Raw genomic sequence first — 15,433 nt, forward strand, 5'->3', positions numbered from 1 at the left:
ATACAAAAATCAATTAATGTAACATACCATATCAACAAATCAAAGCAGAAAAACCACATGATTGTCTCAATTGATGCAGAAAAGGCATTTGACAAAATTCAACATCCTTTCTTGTTGCAAACACTTCAGAGGATAGGAATAGAAGGGAACTTCCTCAACATGATAAAGGGAATATATGAAAAACCCACAGCTAACATCATCCTCAATGGGGAAAAACTTAAAACTTTCCCCTTAAGATCAGGAACAAGACAAGGATGTCCACCATCCCATTGTTATTCAGCATTGTGTTGGAAGTTCTAGCCAGAGCATTCAGACAAGAAAAGAAATACAAGGCATCAAAATTGGAAAGGAAGAAGTAAAACTCTCACTGTTTACAGATGATATGATACTATATGTGAAAAGCCCAAAAAAATCCACAGCAAAACTACTAGAGCTAGTAAATGAGTACAGCAAAGTTGCAGGTTACAAGATCAACACTCAAAAATCTGTAGTGTTTCTATACACTAGTGATGAACAATCTGAACAATTATTTTCTTGGAAATCAAGAAAATAATTCCATTTACAATTGAAACCAAAAGAATAAAATATTTAGGAATAAGTTTAAAGATACAAAAGACCTATACAAAGAAAACTATAAGAAATTGTCAAAAGAAATCACAGAAGACCTAAACAAATGGAAGGGCATACTGTGTTCATGGATTGGAAGACTAAATATAGTTAAGATGTCAGTTCTGCCTAAATTGATTCATAGATTCAATGCAATACCAGTTGAAATCCAAATACTTACGTTTCAGAAATAGAAAAACCAACAACCAAATTTATCTGAAAGAGCAGGGTGCCCCGAATAGCTAAAAATATCCTGAGAGGGAAAATGAAGTTGGAGGTCTCACCCTACCTGACTTTAAGGCATATTACAAAGCTACAGTGGTCAAAACTGTATGGTACTGGCATAAAGATAGAAATACTGATCAATGGAATCAAATAGAGTGTTCACATATAGACCCTCCCATCTATGGACAATTAATCTTTGATAAGGCAGTCAAGCCAACTCACCTGGGATAGGACAGTCTCTTCAATAAATGGTGCCTAGAAAACTGGATATCCACCTGCAAAAGAATGAAAGAGCATCCATATATCCCACCCTATACAGAAATTAACTCAAAATGGATCAAAGACCTAAACCTTAGATCTAAGACCATAAAACTTTTAGAAGAAAATGTAGGGAAATATCTTTTAATAGGCAGTTTCCGAGACCTTACACCCAAAGCACAAGCATTGAAGAAAGAAAGAAATGGGAACTCCTCAAAATTGAACACCTTTGTGCATCAAAGAACTTTGCCAAGAAAGTAAAAAGACAGCCTACACAATATAGACAATATTTGGAAATGATATATCAAAGTTCTAGTATCCAGAATATATAAAGAGATTGTTAACTCAGCAACAAAAAGATAGGCAACACAATTACAAAATGGGCAAAAGACATGAACAGACACTTCTCAGAAGAGGAAATACATAAAGCCAAAAGGCACATGAAAAGATGCTCAACTTCTCTGGGCTATCAGGGAAATGAAAATCAAAACCACAATGAGATATCATCTCACATCCACCAGAATGGCCATTATAAATAAAACAGAAAACAACAAGTGCTGGAGAGGATGTGGAGAAAGAGGCACACTTATCCACTGTTGTTGGGAATGTAAAATGGTACAATTGCTGTGGAAGGCAGTTTGGTGGTTCCTCAGGAAGCTAAGTATAGAATTGTCATATGACCTGGCAATACCATTGCTAGGTATCTACTCAGAGGACATGAGGGCAAGGACACAAACAGACATTTTCACACCAATGTTTACAACAGCATAATTTACAATTGCCAAGAGATGGAAACAGCCCAAATGTCCATCAACAGACAAGTGGCTAAACAAGCTGTGGTATATACATACGATAGAATATTATGCAGCTGTAAGAATAAAGTGGTGAAGCATGTAACAACATGGATGGACCTTAAGGACATTATGCTGAGTGAGATTAGCCAGAAACAAAAGGACGAATACTGTATGGTCTCACTGATATGAACTGACATTAGTGAATGAACTTGGATAATTTCAGTTGGTGTTCTAGTTTGCCAACTGCCAGATGCAATATACCAGGAACAGAATGGCTTTTAAAACGGGAATTTAATAAGTTGCTAGTTTACAGTTCTAAGGCTGAGACAATGTCCCAATTAAAGCAAGTCTATGGAAATGTCCCATCAAAGGCATCCAGAGAAAGATACCTTGGTTCAAGAAGGCCAATGAAGTTCAAGGTTTCTCTCTCAAGTGAGAAGGCACATGGCAAACATAGTCAGGGCTTCTCTCTCAGCTGAAAGGGCACATGGTAAACATGGCGTCATCTGCTAGCTTTCTCTCCTGGCTTCTGGTTTCATGAAGCTCCCTTGGAGGCATTTTCCTTCTTCATCTCCAAAGGTCACTGGCTTGTGGGCTCTCTGCTTCTCATGGCTATTTCGTTCTTCTCTGCTCTCTCTGAATCTCTTTCATTCTCCAAAGTGTTTCCTCTTTTGTAGGATTTCAGAAACTAATCAAGACTCACCAAATGAGTGGAGACACACTTCCACCTAATCCAGCTAGGTTAAATCGCTTCTCCAGGGAGATGATCTAATTACAGCTTCAAACTTACAATACTGAATAGGGATTAGAAGAAATGGCTATCTTTACAAAATGGGATTAGGATTAAAACATGGCTTTTCTAGGGTGCATACATCATTTCAAACCAGCACACTTGGTGACAGAGACCATCAGGAGATAGAAATAGGGTAGATATTGGGTGATTGGAGCTGAAGGGATACAGATTGTGCAAACAGGACTGATTGTAAATATTCAGAAAAGGATAGCACAATACTACTTAGCTAATACAGTAATGTTAGAACACTGAAAGAAGCTGAATGTGAGAATGATAGAGAGAGGAGGCCTGGGGCACAAATGAAATCAGAAGGAAAGATAGACAATAAAGACTGAGATGGTATAATCTAGAAATGGCTAGAGTGTGTATAATGGTAGTGACTGAATGTACAAATTAAAAAATGTTTTTATGTGAGGAAGAACAAATGAATGTCAGTACTGCAGGGTGTTGAAAATAGATGGTAATTCATATTTAAAAACTCTAACTTATATGTGAGACTAAAGCAAAAAATGTTTATTTGGTACAAAATTTGTATTTTGACTAGTGCATTTCCTAATATAGCTTATGTGGCCAGCTTAATTGAACACCATAGTACAGGGAACCTTGAGTGGGGCATGAGATTTTGTAGGTTTGTCTAGAGTGATGCCCCAGTAAATCCCAGAGTGATTTGAACAGTGAATAAAAAAGTATTTGCAAAGTCCCCTTGGGGGAATGGTGAGAAAGGGGGAAAATTCAGCATCCCCAAGTGGAGAATTGTTGATGTTCTCACAAGCAGTGGAGATTACCAAAGCAATAGACTAAGCCCCCAGTCTTGGGGGTTGTTCATATGAAACTTAGCCCTGCAAGGGATAGGCTAAGCCTACTTAAAATTAGGCCTAAGAGTCACCCCCAAGAGAACCTCTTTTGTTGCTCAGATGTGGGCTCTCTCTCTCTAGCCAGCACAAGCAAACTCACCACCCTCCCCCTGTCTATGTGGGACATGACTCCCAGGGGTGTGGACCTTCCTGGCAACATGGGACAGAAATCCTAGAATGATCTGGGACTCAGCATCAAGGGATTGAGAAAACCTTGCCAAATGGGGGAAGAGTGAAATGAGACAAAATAAAATGTCAGTGGTTGAGAGAGTTGAAAGTTTATTCTGGATATTTAATCTTACGCATTAAGTAAATATCACCTTTTTAGTTAAGGTGTAATGGAGAGGCTGGAGGGAACTGCCTGAAAATGTAGAGCTGTGTTCCAGTAACCATGTTTCTTGAAGATGATTGTATAATGATATAGCTTTTGGAATGTGGCTGTGTGATTGTGAAAACCTGGTGTCTGATGCTCCTTTTTTCTACCTTATCAACAGACGAGTGAAACATATGGATTAAAAATAAATAAATAATAGAGGGAACAAATATTAAAATAAGTTTAGTAGATTGAAATGCTAGTGGTCAATGAAAGGGAGGGGAAACGGGTGTGGTATGTATGAATTTTTTTGTTTTTTTATTTCTTTTTCTGTACTGATGTGAATGTTCTAAGAAATGATCATGATGTTATACAGAAAAAAACTGGGTTAGTGTTGAGTACTAAGTTCAACATGAGATTTTATTTGCATTACCTTGCAACTTTACTATCACATCCATAAATACAGATATAAGTTGACTCATGTAAAACCTTTCAAGATATATGTCTTCTGAGGTCATCAATATACAAAATTACATTTGTGATGATGTAAATTAGATTCTTAAGCAGTAAATTGTTTTTAACTTTTTTTATTGTATAGTATAACACATACAAAGCAAAGAAATAAAAAAGCAGTAGTTTGCAAAACACTCTTCAAAAAGTGGTTATAGGATAGATCTCAGAGTTTGTCATGGGCTACCATATGATCCTCTCATATTTTTCCTTTTAGTTTCTTAAGTGGTGAATTTTATTTTAATTTTTTAATAGGCAATATATGCACATGATTCAAAAACCATTATTCCCCCTCACATTTTTTAACATAAATTACTCTACTGTAAATTGCTACATCTTTGCTTTTTTCACATAGTATACCCAAAGATCATGACAAATTAGTACATAGAGCTTCTGTATATATACATACACACACCCACACACTGTAAATGTGCATAGTACGTGTAATAATCCCTTGTGTATATTCCCATTGTTTAACCAGTCTACTTTGGACATTTGGGTTATTGCCAAAATTTTGCTATTAGAAACAGTGTTGCAGTAAATCGTCTTTTATATGTCATTTCACATGTATATGAATATATCTGTCAGATAAATTCTCAGAAGTGTAATTGCTGGGTCAAAGAACATATATAACATTTGGAATTTATATAGAGCTTTCCAGTTATCTCCTATTGGGGTTGTAGCAATTTATAATCACCCTAGTAATGAGTGCTTTTTTCATTAAAGCCATGCCAATATACAGTGTTTTATCATATTTGGACTTTCGTCACTCTGATCTTTGAAAAATGGTGTCTTTGTAGCTTTAGTTAGTTTTAAATGTTTTTTTTTCTCATATTTTTATTGTGGAACTAGGCATGGTGGAAACTTAGCTATTCCATGTTTCCTGTGCAAAGTTTATTAATTCTTTCAACAACTGTGTTTTGAGAGTCTATTTTATGTCAGGTATTGCAGTTGGTACTGGAGGTAACACAGGGTACAAAACAGCAATAACAGTACTAAATAGTAAATGGTACTTATTTTTGTATACATAATGTATGCACATATTTCCAAATTTAAAAAGTACAAAAGGATACATAGTGAAAAGTCACTTTCCATTACCACTTCTTTCCTGACCCCTGGCCATCCAAACTTATCCTTAAATTCAGTCTTGCTTCTGTTTTTCAGATATCCTTCCAGAGATATTTTATGTCTGTGCAAACAGGCATGCATGTGTATCAGTTTAATTTTTCCTCTGTATTCAGAATGGCAGCATATATATAGTGTTCTGTGTCTTGCTTTTTTCCACTTATTATATTTTGACGGTCCCAGAAACATAAAAACTTTTTTTAAGTAATTCTTGATTGGTCCTCAGGTGAACTGGATCCAGAAAGAATGGGTTCAGGTATTCAGTATGGAGACGCTGCCTTGAGACAGCTGAGGTCACCTCGTCGTGCACAAGCCCAGAGTGTCCAAGAATGTGGCTGTTAGACATCAGCACTAAGAGCACGCAAGGTGGGTGCTGACCATCTGGAATATCTTTTTACCCTTCTGCTACTGTATTCTCTTTACTACACTAAGCGCTTCACATGGTTAATTCTAGAAATTGTTCTGTTGCTTTTTGCAGCTAAATAATGAAAAGGAGATGTGATTATGTAGTTTAAACTTAGGTGTTCTACTTGAAAGAATTTAAACTATATAGGAAATTCTTATGCTCTTGTTCAGAAAGGCAGGAAGGGCCATCCCATGGGAGGTAGAGATTCTTTTTCCTTTATGTCAACGAGGAAGGAGACTTTCTTAGGCTAAAGCCCAAATGAATGTGCCGTATGCTAAAATAAAAGGGTCATTTACAAGTTTGCAAATGGAGATTGTTAGCTTTTTTTTGGTTCTTTATTTAATTAAGGTGACATAAAAGTTTGAAAGTAAATAGAGGAGTTAACATGATTTTAAAAAGACAATTTTTTTAAAGTGAGGAGACATTGCTAAAACAAGGAAGGAGATGGTCAACATACATATCAATAAGTATATTGGTCTAAGACATAGAATCTTTGTCATCTTAGCAAATCATTCAGATGGATAAAAACCTTTTATACCTTCTCACTAAGAACAAACAAATAATCTAAGAGAACATTGTTATTTTAACAGAGTGAAAACCAAATGCTTGTTTTGCATGAAGATACACTTAATAAGAAAACTATTAAAAATCTCATAAACTATAAAATCTTAGCCAACCTTAATGACAGCCAATAAAATTCACTTCCAACAAGACTTCTACAACTTTCTATATCCATCCATTTTGTCCTGCACATTTCCTGTTTCTCATTCCACAACAATTATTATTTTACTTTAGGGGGAAAAGTACTCCCTTTTTCCTTAACAAAACACTTCCTGCATACTTTACATAATTACTAAAATGGATCCTGAAGTCAGTCTTCACGTCAATATCCCACAGAACACAATTCTTACTAATTTTTCTTTTTGTGAAAAAGAGCATATATACAAAACAATAAATTTCAAAGCACATCACAACAGTTAGTTGTAGGACAGATTTCAGAGTTTGGTTTGGGTTACAATTCCACAATTCTGGGTGTTTTTTGTTGTTGTTGTTGTTTTTCTTTTTTAAATCAAGCATAAGAATTTTATTTCCATTCCATAATTGGTTTCACTAAAGTGACCAGTCCATGCCAGGTGACTTCAGGCATGTCATGGACTGTGCTTCTTTGCTTTGTATCTTTCTTTTTTTAATGTTTTTTTATTATGAAAAATAACATATATACAAAAAAAGCAATACATTTCCAAGTACATTTTTTTAATGTGTTTTCACTCCCAGGAAGTGCCTAGAAGTGAATGAAGCAAGTATTTCATTCAGTTTTTTTTTTAATTTTTGATTTGTATTTTATTTATTTATTTGTGTGCTGTATGATGGGGGTAACATTTCATTCTTTTTCCATATGACTATCCTGTTACTGCAGCACCATTTGTTGGTTTTTTGTGGGGAAGGGGAGTACATAGGCCGGGAATCAAACCCATGTGTCCTACATGGCAGGCAAGAACTACCCTTGCACTGAACTACCCTTGCAGCCTTCCATGTACATTTTAACAAGTAGTTATAGAACAGATTTTAAAGTTTGGTGTGGGTTATGGTTCCACGATTTTTCATTTTTCTTCTAGCTGCTCCAGAGACTGGAGACCAAAAGAAATATCAATATATTGATTTAGCAGTCATATTCATTTGTTAAATTCTATCTTCTTTGTATATGCTTCCTTCTTTTTTTTGTGAAAAATGACATGTACAGAAAAACGATAAATTTCAAAGTACATTACAATTAGTTGTAGAACAAACTTCAGAATTTGGTATGGGTTACAATTCCATAATTTTAGGTTTTTATTTCTAGCTCCTCTAAGGTACTGGAGACTAAAAGAAATATCTGTATACTGATCCAGCAGTCATACTCGTTTGTTAAACCCAACCTTCTCTGTATAACTCCGCCATCACCTTGAATCTTTCTCTCACTCTTTAGGGGTATTTGGGCTATGTCCATTCTAAATTTTTCATTTTGGAAGGGGCTGTCGATAGTATGGGATGGGGGATGGAATGGTTGATGTTCTAGAAAGGCTGAACCCTCTGCATTTCAGGACTTGTCTGGTCCAGGGACCCATCTGGAGGTTGTAGGTTTCTGGAAAGTTACCATAGTGCATGGAACCAATTTTAGGTTTTTGCTTCTAGCTACTCTAGAGATTTTAACATTTTAAAGCGTCATCATTTTTCACATTACCAAAGAGGACTTTTTATTTATAGTCAACATTACCTAATGGGCATAGGTAAGTATTAAAAGATGGTAATGTTCTCTAATTCCCTTTTAGGCTTTCAGCTACAGTTATTTATACATTTATAATTATACAGATTTCTAAAACTGTTCTTAATATTTTTTAGGTGTACATACAATGGTATTTGGGACACAAGTGTTGGAGTTTGAAGAATCTGAAGTTTTTTACCACCATCTTTTTCTACTCTATGCAGAAGTAGATCTTTGTGGGGAAGAAGTAATTTGGTATTATGCAAGCTAGTAGATGTGGCACAGCAAGCTATATAATAAATATAATTCAGTGGACAATACCATTAGATGTATACATGTATGTACAGATTTCCTGTTCCATAGTTTTCCTTTTACCATTACTTTAAAACATGGCTAGTACTGTATATATTATAGCTCAGTAAGTCTCCATAGCATGATATATGATGATGTATGATATAATAGAATGTTGCACTACATGCAGTTTAATATTTTATTTTTTTAATCATATGACCTAAAATTTGTTAATTGCGAGGTGTGCTTTTATCATCATGTCGATTATATTGCACAATTGGTTATATTTATGACCTGATATTCAAGAACTCTGGCATTGATGGCCAGTGCATTTCTTATTTAATTCTATTTACCATATTCTATACAGTGTTTATGCGATCTACACTTGAAATACTAAAACAGTAGTTACCCATTAACATACCAAAATAAAGTGAAGAGTGAAGTTTTTTCCATTAACTTTACACTGTCTAGTTCTATGTTGATTTTGAAGCAGCTTCGTCCAGGTCAATTCAGGAAACACACTTATCAAGTACCTGCTTTGTTTTAGGCACTGTGAACAGTTCTATGGATTTCCGTACCTTTAAACGCACTTTCTAGGCAACTAATTCTACTCTCAGTTGTTGATAAAAATGTAATAGACCATGTAACTTGGGGCTACTCATCTGTTTCCAGTTTGTTGATCTGGTCTCCCTGCTAGAAAATATTATTTACTGTTAAGCTTACTTTTAGGAATTCAGGTTTAGGGCATCATTGTCTTTTTTTTAAGTCTTCTATTCATGTTAATTTTAAGAAAACTGACTAATATTAAAGGGGCACCACTCATTAAGAAATTTCTTTATAACTTTTATTGAATACTTAAATGCCTTACTGCAGTTATCAAGTCAACATGTTTTTAATTCACATAGGGTATATCAAAGCATAACATATATTGTATTAGAAAGACTTGTTTTAATATTTTTAAATGCCAGTACAAAAAATATATAATGGAACTCTGCTTTAAAGTTGGAATGCAGTATTATTAATTTTGAAAGGTTAAAAAAATATTCACTTTATATTTCTTCTATTGTAACTTTTTCTTAAACAGTAGTTGCCAACTGACTGGTAAATTCATTTAACTTTTAGTTAGAAGCTGCCTGTTGCTTCTGATGCTGTTGCTTTGTTTTGCTCAGCAGAGGCACACATAAACTCTGGGAAGTGACTTTGATAAAACCATCTGTATATATCTGTTTTAGATATATATTTTTAAGGTTTGCTTTTTTATGCCTTGAATATTTTCTTTTGAAACATCAAAATCTGAAGCAAATTCTCAGACTGAAGTACTTCTTGGACCTTCCTGAAAGAATTTTTCACTTAATGTTGCGTTTATGAACATTTTGTTAGCTACTCATTTTTAAAGTTTTTTGCATGGGCTGGGAGCATGTCTATTCTAACAGATCGGTTTATCCAAAGGTAGGAATAGTTAAAATATGAGAAATTTGGTTTATAAATGAGGCTATTAATTGAACCTCAGGTGGTGCATATCATTCCATATCCTTTGACCAGAAAGTTACAGGGGAACCAAACCATGATGGTTCTTAATAATGGCTCTTGCCTTTAGCAAAAATGAAGAGGTAAGATAATTTGGAATTGGTCAGTTTAGTAATAAATGTTTATAAATACATTTCCCTCAACTCTAAGTTTTCAGGAAGTCTAGAAAAGTAACTTTTCAGTCTTCTTAGAAAAAGATTTATAGTTCGTTTAGACTTGAAATTGAATTTATTCTCTTTACAATCCAGCATTTAATTGAAAATGACATCACGTTTTGGGGATTGGTAATAGTTTTGTTGAAAACATATTGTGTCTTTTGTAATATTTGTTGAATTCTTTAAGAAATCTGATTCTTAGCAGATTAGTGTTATTCATAGTAAAGAATCTGATGCTAAAATTAGAAACCTTAATGATTTATAATTTATACTGTGACACACATGGTTCTTCATTTTGTATCCTCTTTGCCTTTTTTTGGAAGGGAGATTTAAAACACCTTTGAATTTCTAATAATTTTTTTGTGCCAAGTATGAAATGAGTCTCTTTACTAATCAGTCTAATTATTCATGTATGTACAATCTCAGTTTGTACAATCTGAGTTTGTCCGTTTTGTTTGGTTACTTCCTAATTGCATTAATTCCCTTATGGAGTCATTTTTAGAATTTCAGAGGAATTTATCTGAGAACAGTAGATTTACCAGTTTAATAAGACAAGTAGCTAAGTTGGCAGCCACCACTCTCTAATGTTAGAACACTGCTTACTGGTAGAAAGTAATATGATTAGAATCTCTTTTTCTTTTAAAATAGCACTTCTGTACTTTTATATTTGTTATTATGGGAAATTTCCAAATATATACAAATATAGAGAAAATAATACAATGAACCACTGTATTGGCAAGTTTCAGCAATTATCAGCATTATGCAAATATTGTTTTATACATCTTCACCCACTTTTTTAATGCTGTAGTATTTGAATTACATCCAGAGCATCTGTCATTTCACCCAAAAATAATTCACTATGCATCTCAACTGTTAAGAATATATATTTTTTAATTTTTACATAATCACCATATAATTGGGAACTTTTGAAAAGACATTGTTACAAAGCCAAGAATGGTGGTTTTTTTCCTTACCTTGCAATTACATCAAGTTGGTTTGGGGAATATACTGAAAAAAGCTAAATGCATTTCTTTAGTGCAGTCTTGGAGGAGGTGATTTCCTAGCCTGCATTATACCAGATGTGTTTTCCGTTGCCTAGGGAGGAGGGGCTGGAATGGGCAACCACACAGACAGACCAGACATCTGGCTGCTATCCACAGCCAGTGCAACTTCTGAGTGATCGGTGCCCTTGCCACCCAGTATTAAAAATTTTGAGTATCAGTGTAGGAACATGAGGTATATTTAATTTAAATCATCTCAACATATCTGTATCCTAATATGAAGTTTTTTTTATTGTAAAGAAAACTCAACTTTGACACATGCATGTCTGAACACTTCATCATTTGTGAGGCAGGAGTTGAGCCATACCATAAACTTATAGAAATGACAGCACACTCTTTCATGCTAGAGGATACTATCATTAAACTACTATAGGGAACTGAATTAAAAATAATGCAAGCCTGTGCTCTACAACTCCTTTTCTCTAGCTTATTGTTGTGACATATAATTTTCATTTTTAAAGAAAACTAGAATGAAGAAAAAACTCACTAAATCTCTAGGGATGTTACATTCCAAAATATCATGGAAATAATTAATGTTCACTAAACCTTTAAAGACCAGCTAACTATGTATGAGGGTAAAATGCTAATTTCTGTGTGTATGGTGGGGAGACCTCAAATTATTTTACATTGAATAGGAAATTTTATGATATGATTACATCGGGGAAAGCTTACCACATTATTCCCTTTTCCAGAAAAATCATACTGGTTTCTGTAGCCCTAAATATGCATGCCATGCCCTCCTACTGTTCCAATTTCCTGGGGAAATGGTACTTTTATAGGATACTCACTGACAGTTATTGGAATGCCTCTTTGCTTTCTCATTGCCTCAATGCCTTTGCACATACCATGTTTCCTTTATCTGTGATGCACCCTGATCCTGCTTTCCAAGTCAGTTGGCTGGAAAAATTCTTTGCTGGGAATCCATCTCTAAACTCCCTGTAATCCCAGCAGATATATGCACACACACTCTGCCCCCTTAACTCTGTATACTAACCCTTCTTTGGGTATTGATCCATGTTGATCTTTTATGTTGTCCTTATGTGTCTTCTATAGTAGGCTAAGATCTCCTTGAGGTTGGGATTGTTTTCTTATGTATGTCCACTGCTTGGTACACAGGAGGGACTTCAGTGTTTGTTGAAAGGACAAGTGATCACAGAATCTTTTTTGACCCCAAGTCTTTCTAAATAAAACCAGTCTTTGAATGGAAAAGTACCTAGATATCATCTACTCCAAGATCCCTTTTCACATAATCCCCAAAAGTAGTCATATAGTCCTACTAAAAATCACCCTTCCTTGCTGGAGAGGGAGTTTAATGACTGCTAGAGCAGCCTGCCTCCCTTTTTAATGTTGGCTACAGGACATAGTTACCCAGTTACCTACTTTACATTCTATGGTTGAAAGCTTTTAATGTTTAGGCTTTGCAGATTCTGTTGTTTGGATTGGTATTTCTTGGGAATTATTTCTCTGTACTCTTAAGCGACCTCTTTCTACCTTTCACAGTATGGCTGTGGACAAGCAAGTGTACGGACTGCTATATTCTCCCTCTTATTGTAATTTGGCAGTGTAAAATTAGGAAGCTTTAGGTTTAAGGGACTGTAAGATGCAATTGAGGATATATTGTTTATATCTGCTTCAAGGCTTAGGCATGTACTAACTGTTCTAGTACTTTATGATGGGTCATGTATGCTTTAGGGATGAAAGGTGTCACATGTTCCAGTTTTGTTAATTACACATGGTCAGTTACACTTAAGAAGTCTCTGTGCTGACACACAAATCAGAGTTATGTCTTGAAAATTTAGTAACTGCCACCTTTTCAAAGGAATATAGGAGTGATGAATAATAGTTTTCCTTCCCTAATTTTAAGATTAAATGATAGCATCTAAAACTTTGCAATTTTATATTCTTTTTAGGTTCATTATATATGTTTTTACATGATTTTCTCAACTTTACCCATATCTGAGTGATGAGAATTTCAAGTTTGTATTTGGAGAAATCCTGCTGAGGATTTTCAGTTGCCAAGTGCTCCTTTTGTTGTTCACTATATTTTTGACCTCTTGTCAAACTGTAGAATTTAATACCCACTTTTCTTTTTAAAATAAAATTTGTAGGAGAAATTGTTTAACAATTTTTAGTTTAGTAAATACCTCATTTTTAATGCTTTCAAATGTTTGTAAAAATAAAATCTCAAAGGGGCATAGCATTTTTTATTATGGTTTAAAGTGTTTTTTTATTTAGCATCTAATTGTCTTTCCTGCCTAAAAACTGAGTGGGCTGAGAGATGGGGAGGCAACTTGCCCAGGGCCCCAAGGAGGTACACACAGGCTTGAGGGGACTCAGGCTGCCTCCTGCCACACAAGAGCCAGGCAAGCGCTGCACTTTCGGTTTCTTGGAATCTTTTTTCTTCAGCATTTTATCATGAAAATTTCAAACACATGTCTTTAGAATTTTAATAACCATAAACAGTTCTTAAATTTTAACGAGTAAGTCATTTTAAATACTTTTAATGCTAAATTGTTAGAAGGGAATAAGTTGATTTCATCACTGTGAAAATGTTTTTTTGCTTTTTTTTCCAAGCTTGCAAGCTTAATAACTTGATTTTTTGACCCTGCTTTCAGTAAAACTTAAAAGTGCATGAATTAAAATGCATGCTAGTTGGTTTACAGAATGCTTGTCAAAATCTGCTTGTTCTCTGCAGTTAAAGCTGTCCAGTACTGAAGTTATTTGCAAGTTACTTCTTTTGTAAAGGTAAGATATGCCTGTGAGAGCCCAGGCTAATGGCTGTTGCTCTGAAAACAGTGGGGAGGTTGTTCTCCACCTTATACAATCCAATTCACATCCCTAGTTCTCAGCATTTAATGTATTTATTTTGGCAATATTCCTGTACTATATGCCAATAAACTGTTGAACCAGGCTAGCCCTTGCCTCTGCTGCATCTCATTTCATTTTCCTTTATATCATCCATTTCCTTACTGATAATTTTTATTAATATATTTTCAGAGTGTGATTGCTCCTTTCAACATTTTGATAACAGCTACTATAAAGTTTATGTCAGATAACTCCAACATCTGTAATCTCAACAGTGGCATCTGTTGATTGTCTTTTCCCATTATTTTCATGGTTCTTCATATGCTGAGTAATTTGGAATTGTATCTTAGACATTTCAAAGTTTACATTATGAGATCCAGTTCTTGTTTAAATACTATAGAGAATGTTGATATTTTTGTTTTAGCAGGTAGTTGGCCTGGTTTAGTTAAGGCCACAAATCCCGCCTTCTGTGGTAACATGTTAGTTCCAGTGTTAGTTATTTATGAAGTCACTGCAATGCTACTTGGTTCTGTCCCTCTGTGCACTATCTTGTGGTCAGCCTGGTACCTGGTTGGAGGTCTACCTGCTAGCTCAGTTCTCTTAGTCTTTGGTATGTTAATTCGGATCAGCTTCACAGGGCAACTGAGTGAGGAGGTGTAGGGTGAAACAGAAGTTCAGAAACAACTTTGTGGGGGCACTTTTCTGAGTTCTTCCCTTCTCCTGTCTCTCCAGTTCTTTCTGGTGCCTTGAGACTTCCCTTTTTTGGTCCTTCCTCCAGCCAGAAACTGCCCACTTCTGTAGCTGAGCCATGACCTTGGCCAAGTAACAGGAGACAGAATAAAAAGCAAGTAAATTTGGCCCCATCCTCTTGATGCTGCAAGCTCTACCAATGGAGATGAAATCTCCCCTCAGACGTTTTGCTCCTGCTGGCTCCTTTGGTGAACTTAGGATTACCTGAGGGCTTTAGATGAAAAATGGAGAAAAAGGAGAGGGAAAACAGGGGCATTTCCTCCAGGCTGAACTCCTTTCCTGCTCCTGGAGCCAAGCTTCTCCTGGATCTCTGCACCACAGTGCTCACCTCTGCATTATGAGCTGTTGCATTCAGGCTGGAGAATACCAGAGAAACAATGACAACAAAAAGGTAAACTCTACCACTTCAATAATACTTTGAATTCTAGTGTCCCTCCCAGATTTGCATGTTGCTGCTTACTTTTCAGAGTCCTCAAATAGCTGTACCATGCATTCCATCCAGATTTTACAGGTATGCTCAGTAGCAGCAAAAGGGTAGCATGTATTTAATCCATCCTCTCAAGAACCAGAACCTTCCCTAAGATAGTAGGTGAAAAAAAGTACAGAACATGTATAGAGTTATTCCATATTGCTGGGAGAAAAAATGGTGTAGATGTACCTCAATAGATAAATGCTTAGGAAAAAAGTCTGGAAGCTACATACAAAATTTAACGCTGGT

General features: G+C 35.4%; 2 protein-coding genes across 7 annotated transcripts in view; one reads left to right on the plus strand and one right to left on the minus strand.

The window, feature by feature from the left end:
• The window catches only part of RAB4A (RAB4A, member RAS oncogene family), a 59,129-nt gene extending 50,256 nt beyond the window's left edge, over window positions 1–8,873 (plus strand). For both annotated transcript variants that reach the window (XM_077149403.1, XM_077149404.1), the window contains 2 exons: window positions 5,705–5,844; window positions 8,264–8,873. In XM_077149403.1, coding sequence (XP_077005518.1) covers window positions 5,705–5,820 — 116 coding nt within the window. In that variant the 3' untranslated portion in view covers window positions 5,821–5,844; window positions 8,264–8,873. The remainder of the gene's footprint in view (window positions 1–5,704; window positions 5,845–8,263) is intronic.
• A 2,780-nt stretch (window positions 8,874–11,653) lies between these two features.
• The window catches only part of CCSAP (centriole, cilia and spindle associated protein), a 36,842-nt gene continuing 33,062 nt past the window's right edge, over window positions 11,654–15,433 (minus strand). For all 5 annotated transcript variants that reach the window (XR_013170858.1, XR_013170857.1, XR_013170856.1 and 2 more), the window contains 2 exons: window positions 15,176–15,292; window positions 11,654–15,071 (listed from right to left, as the gene is read on the minus strand). The gene's annotated coding sequence lies outside the window, so the exon portion shown is untranslated. The remainder of the gene's footprint in view (window positions 15,072–15,175; window positions 15,293–15,433) is intronic.

Source organism: Tamandua tetradactyla, chromosome 2, assembly GCF_023851605.1.
Source record: "Tamandua tetradactyla isolate mTamTet1 chromosome 2, mTamTet1.pri, whole genome shotgun sequence".
Taxonomy (NCBI): Eukaryota; Metazoa; Chordata; class Mammalia; order Pilosa; family Myrmecophagidae; genus Tamandua; species Tamandua tetradactyla.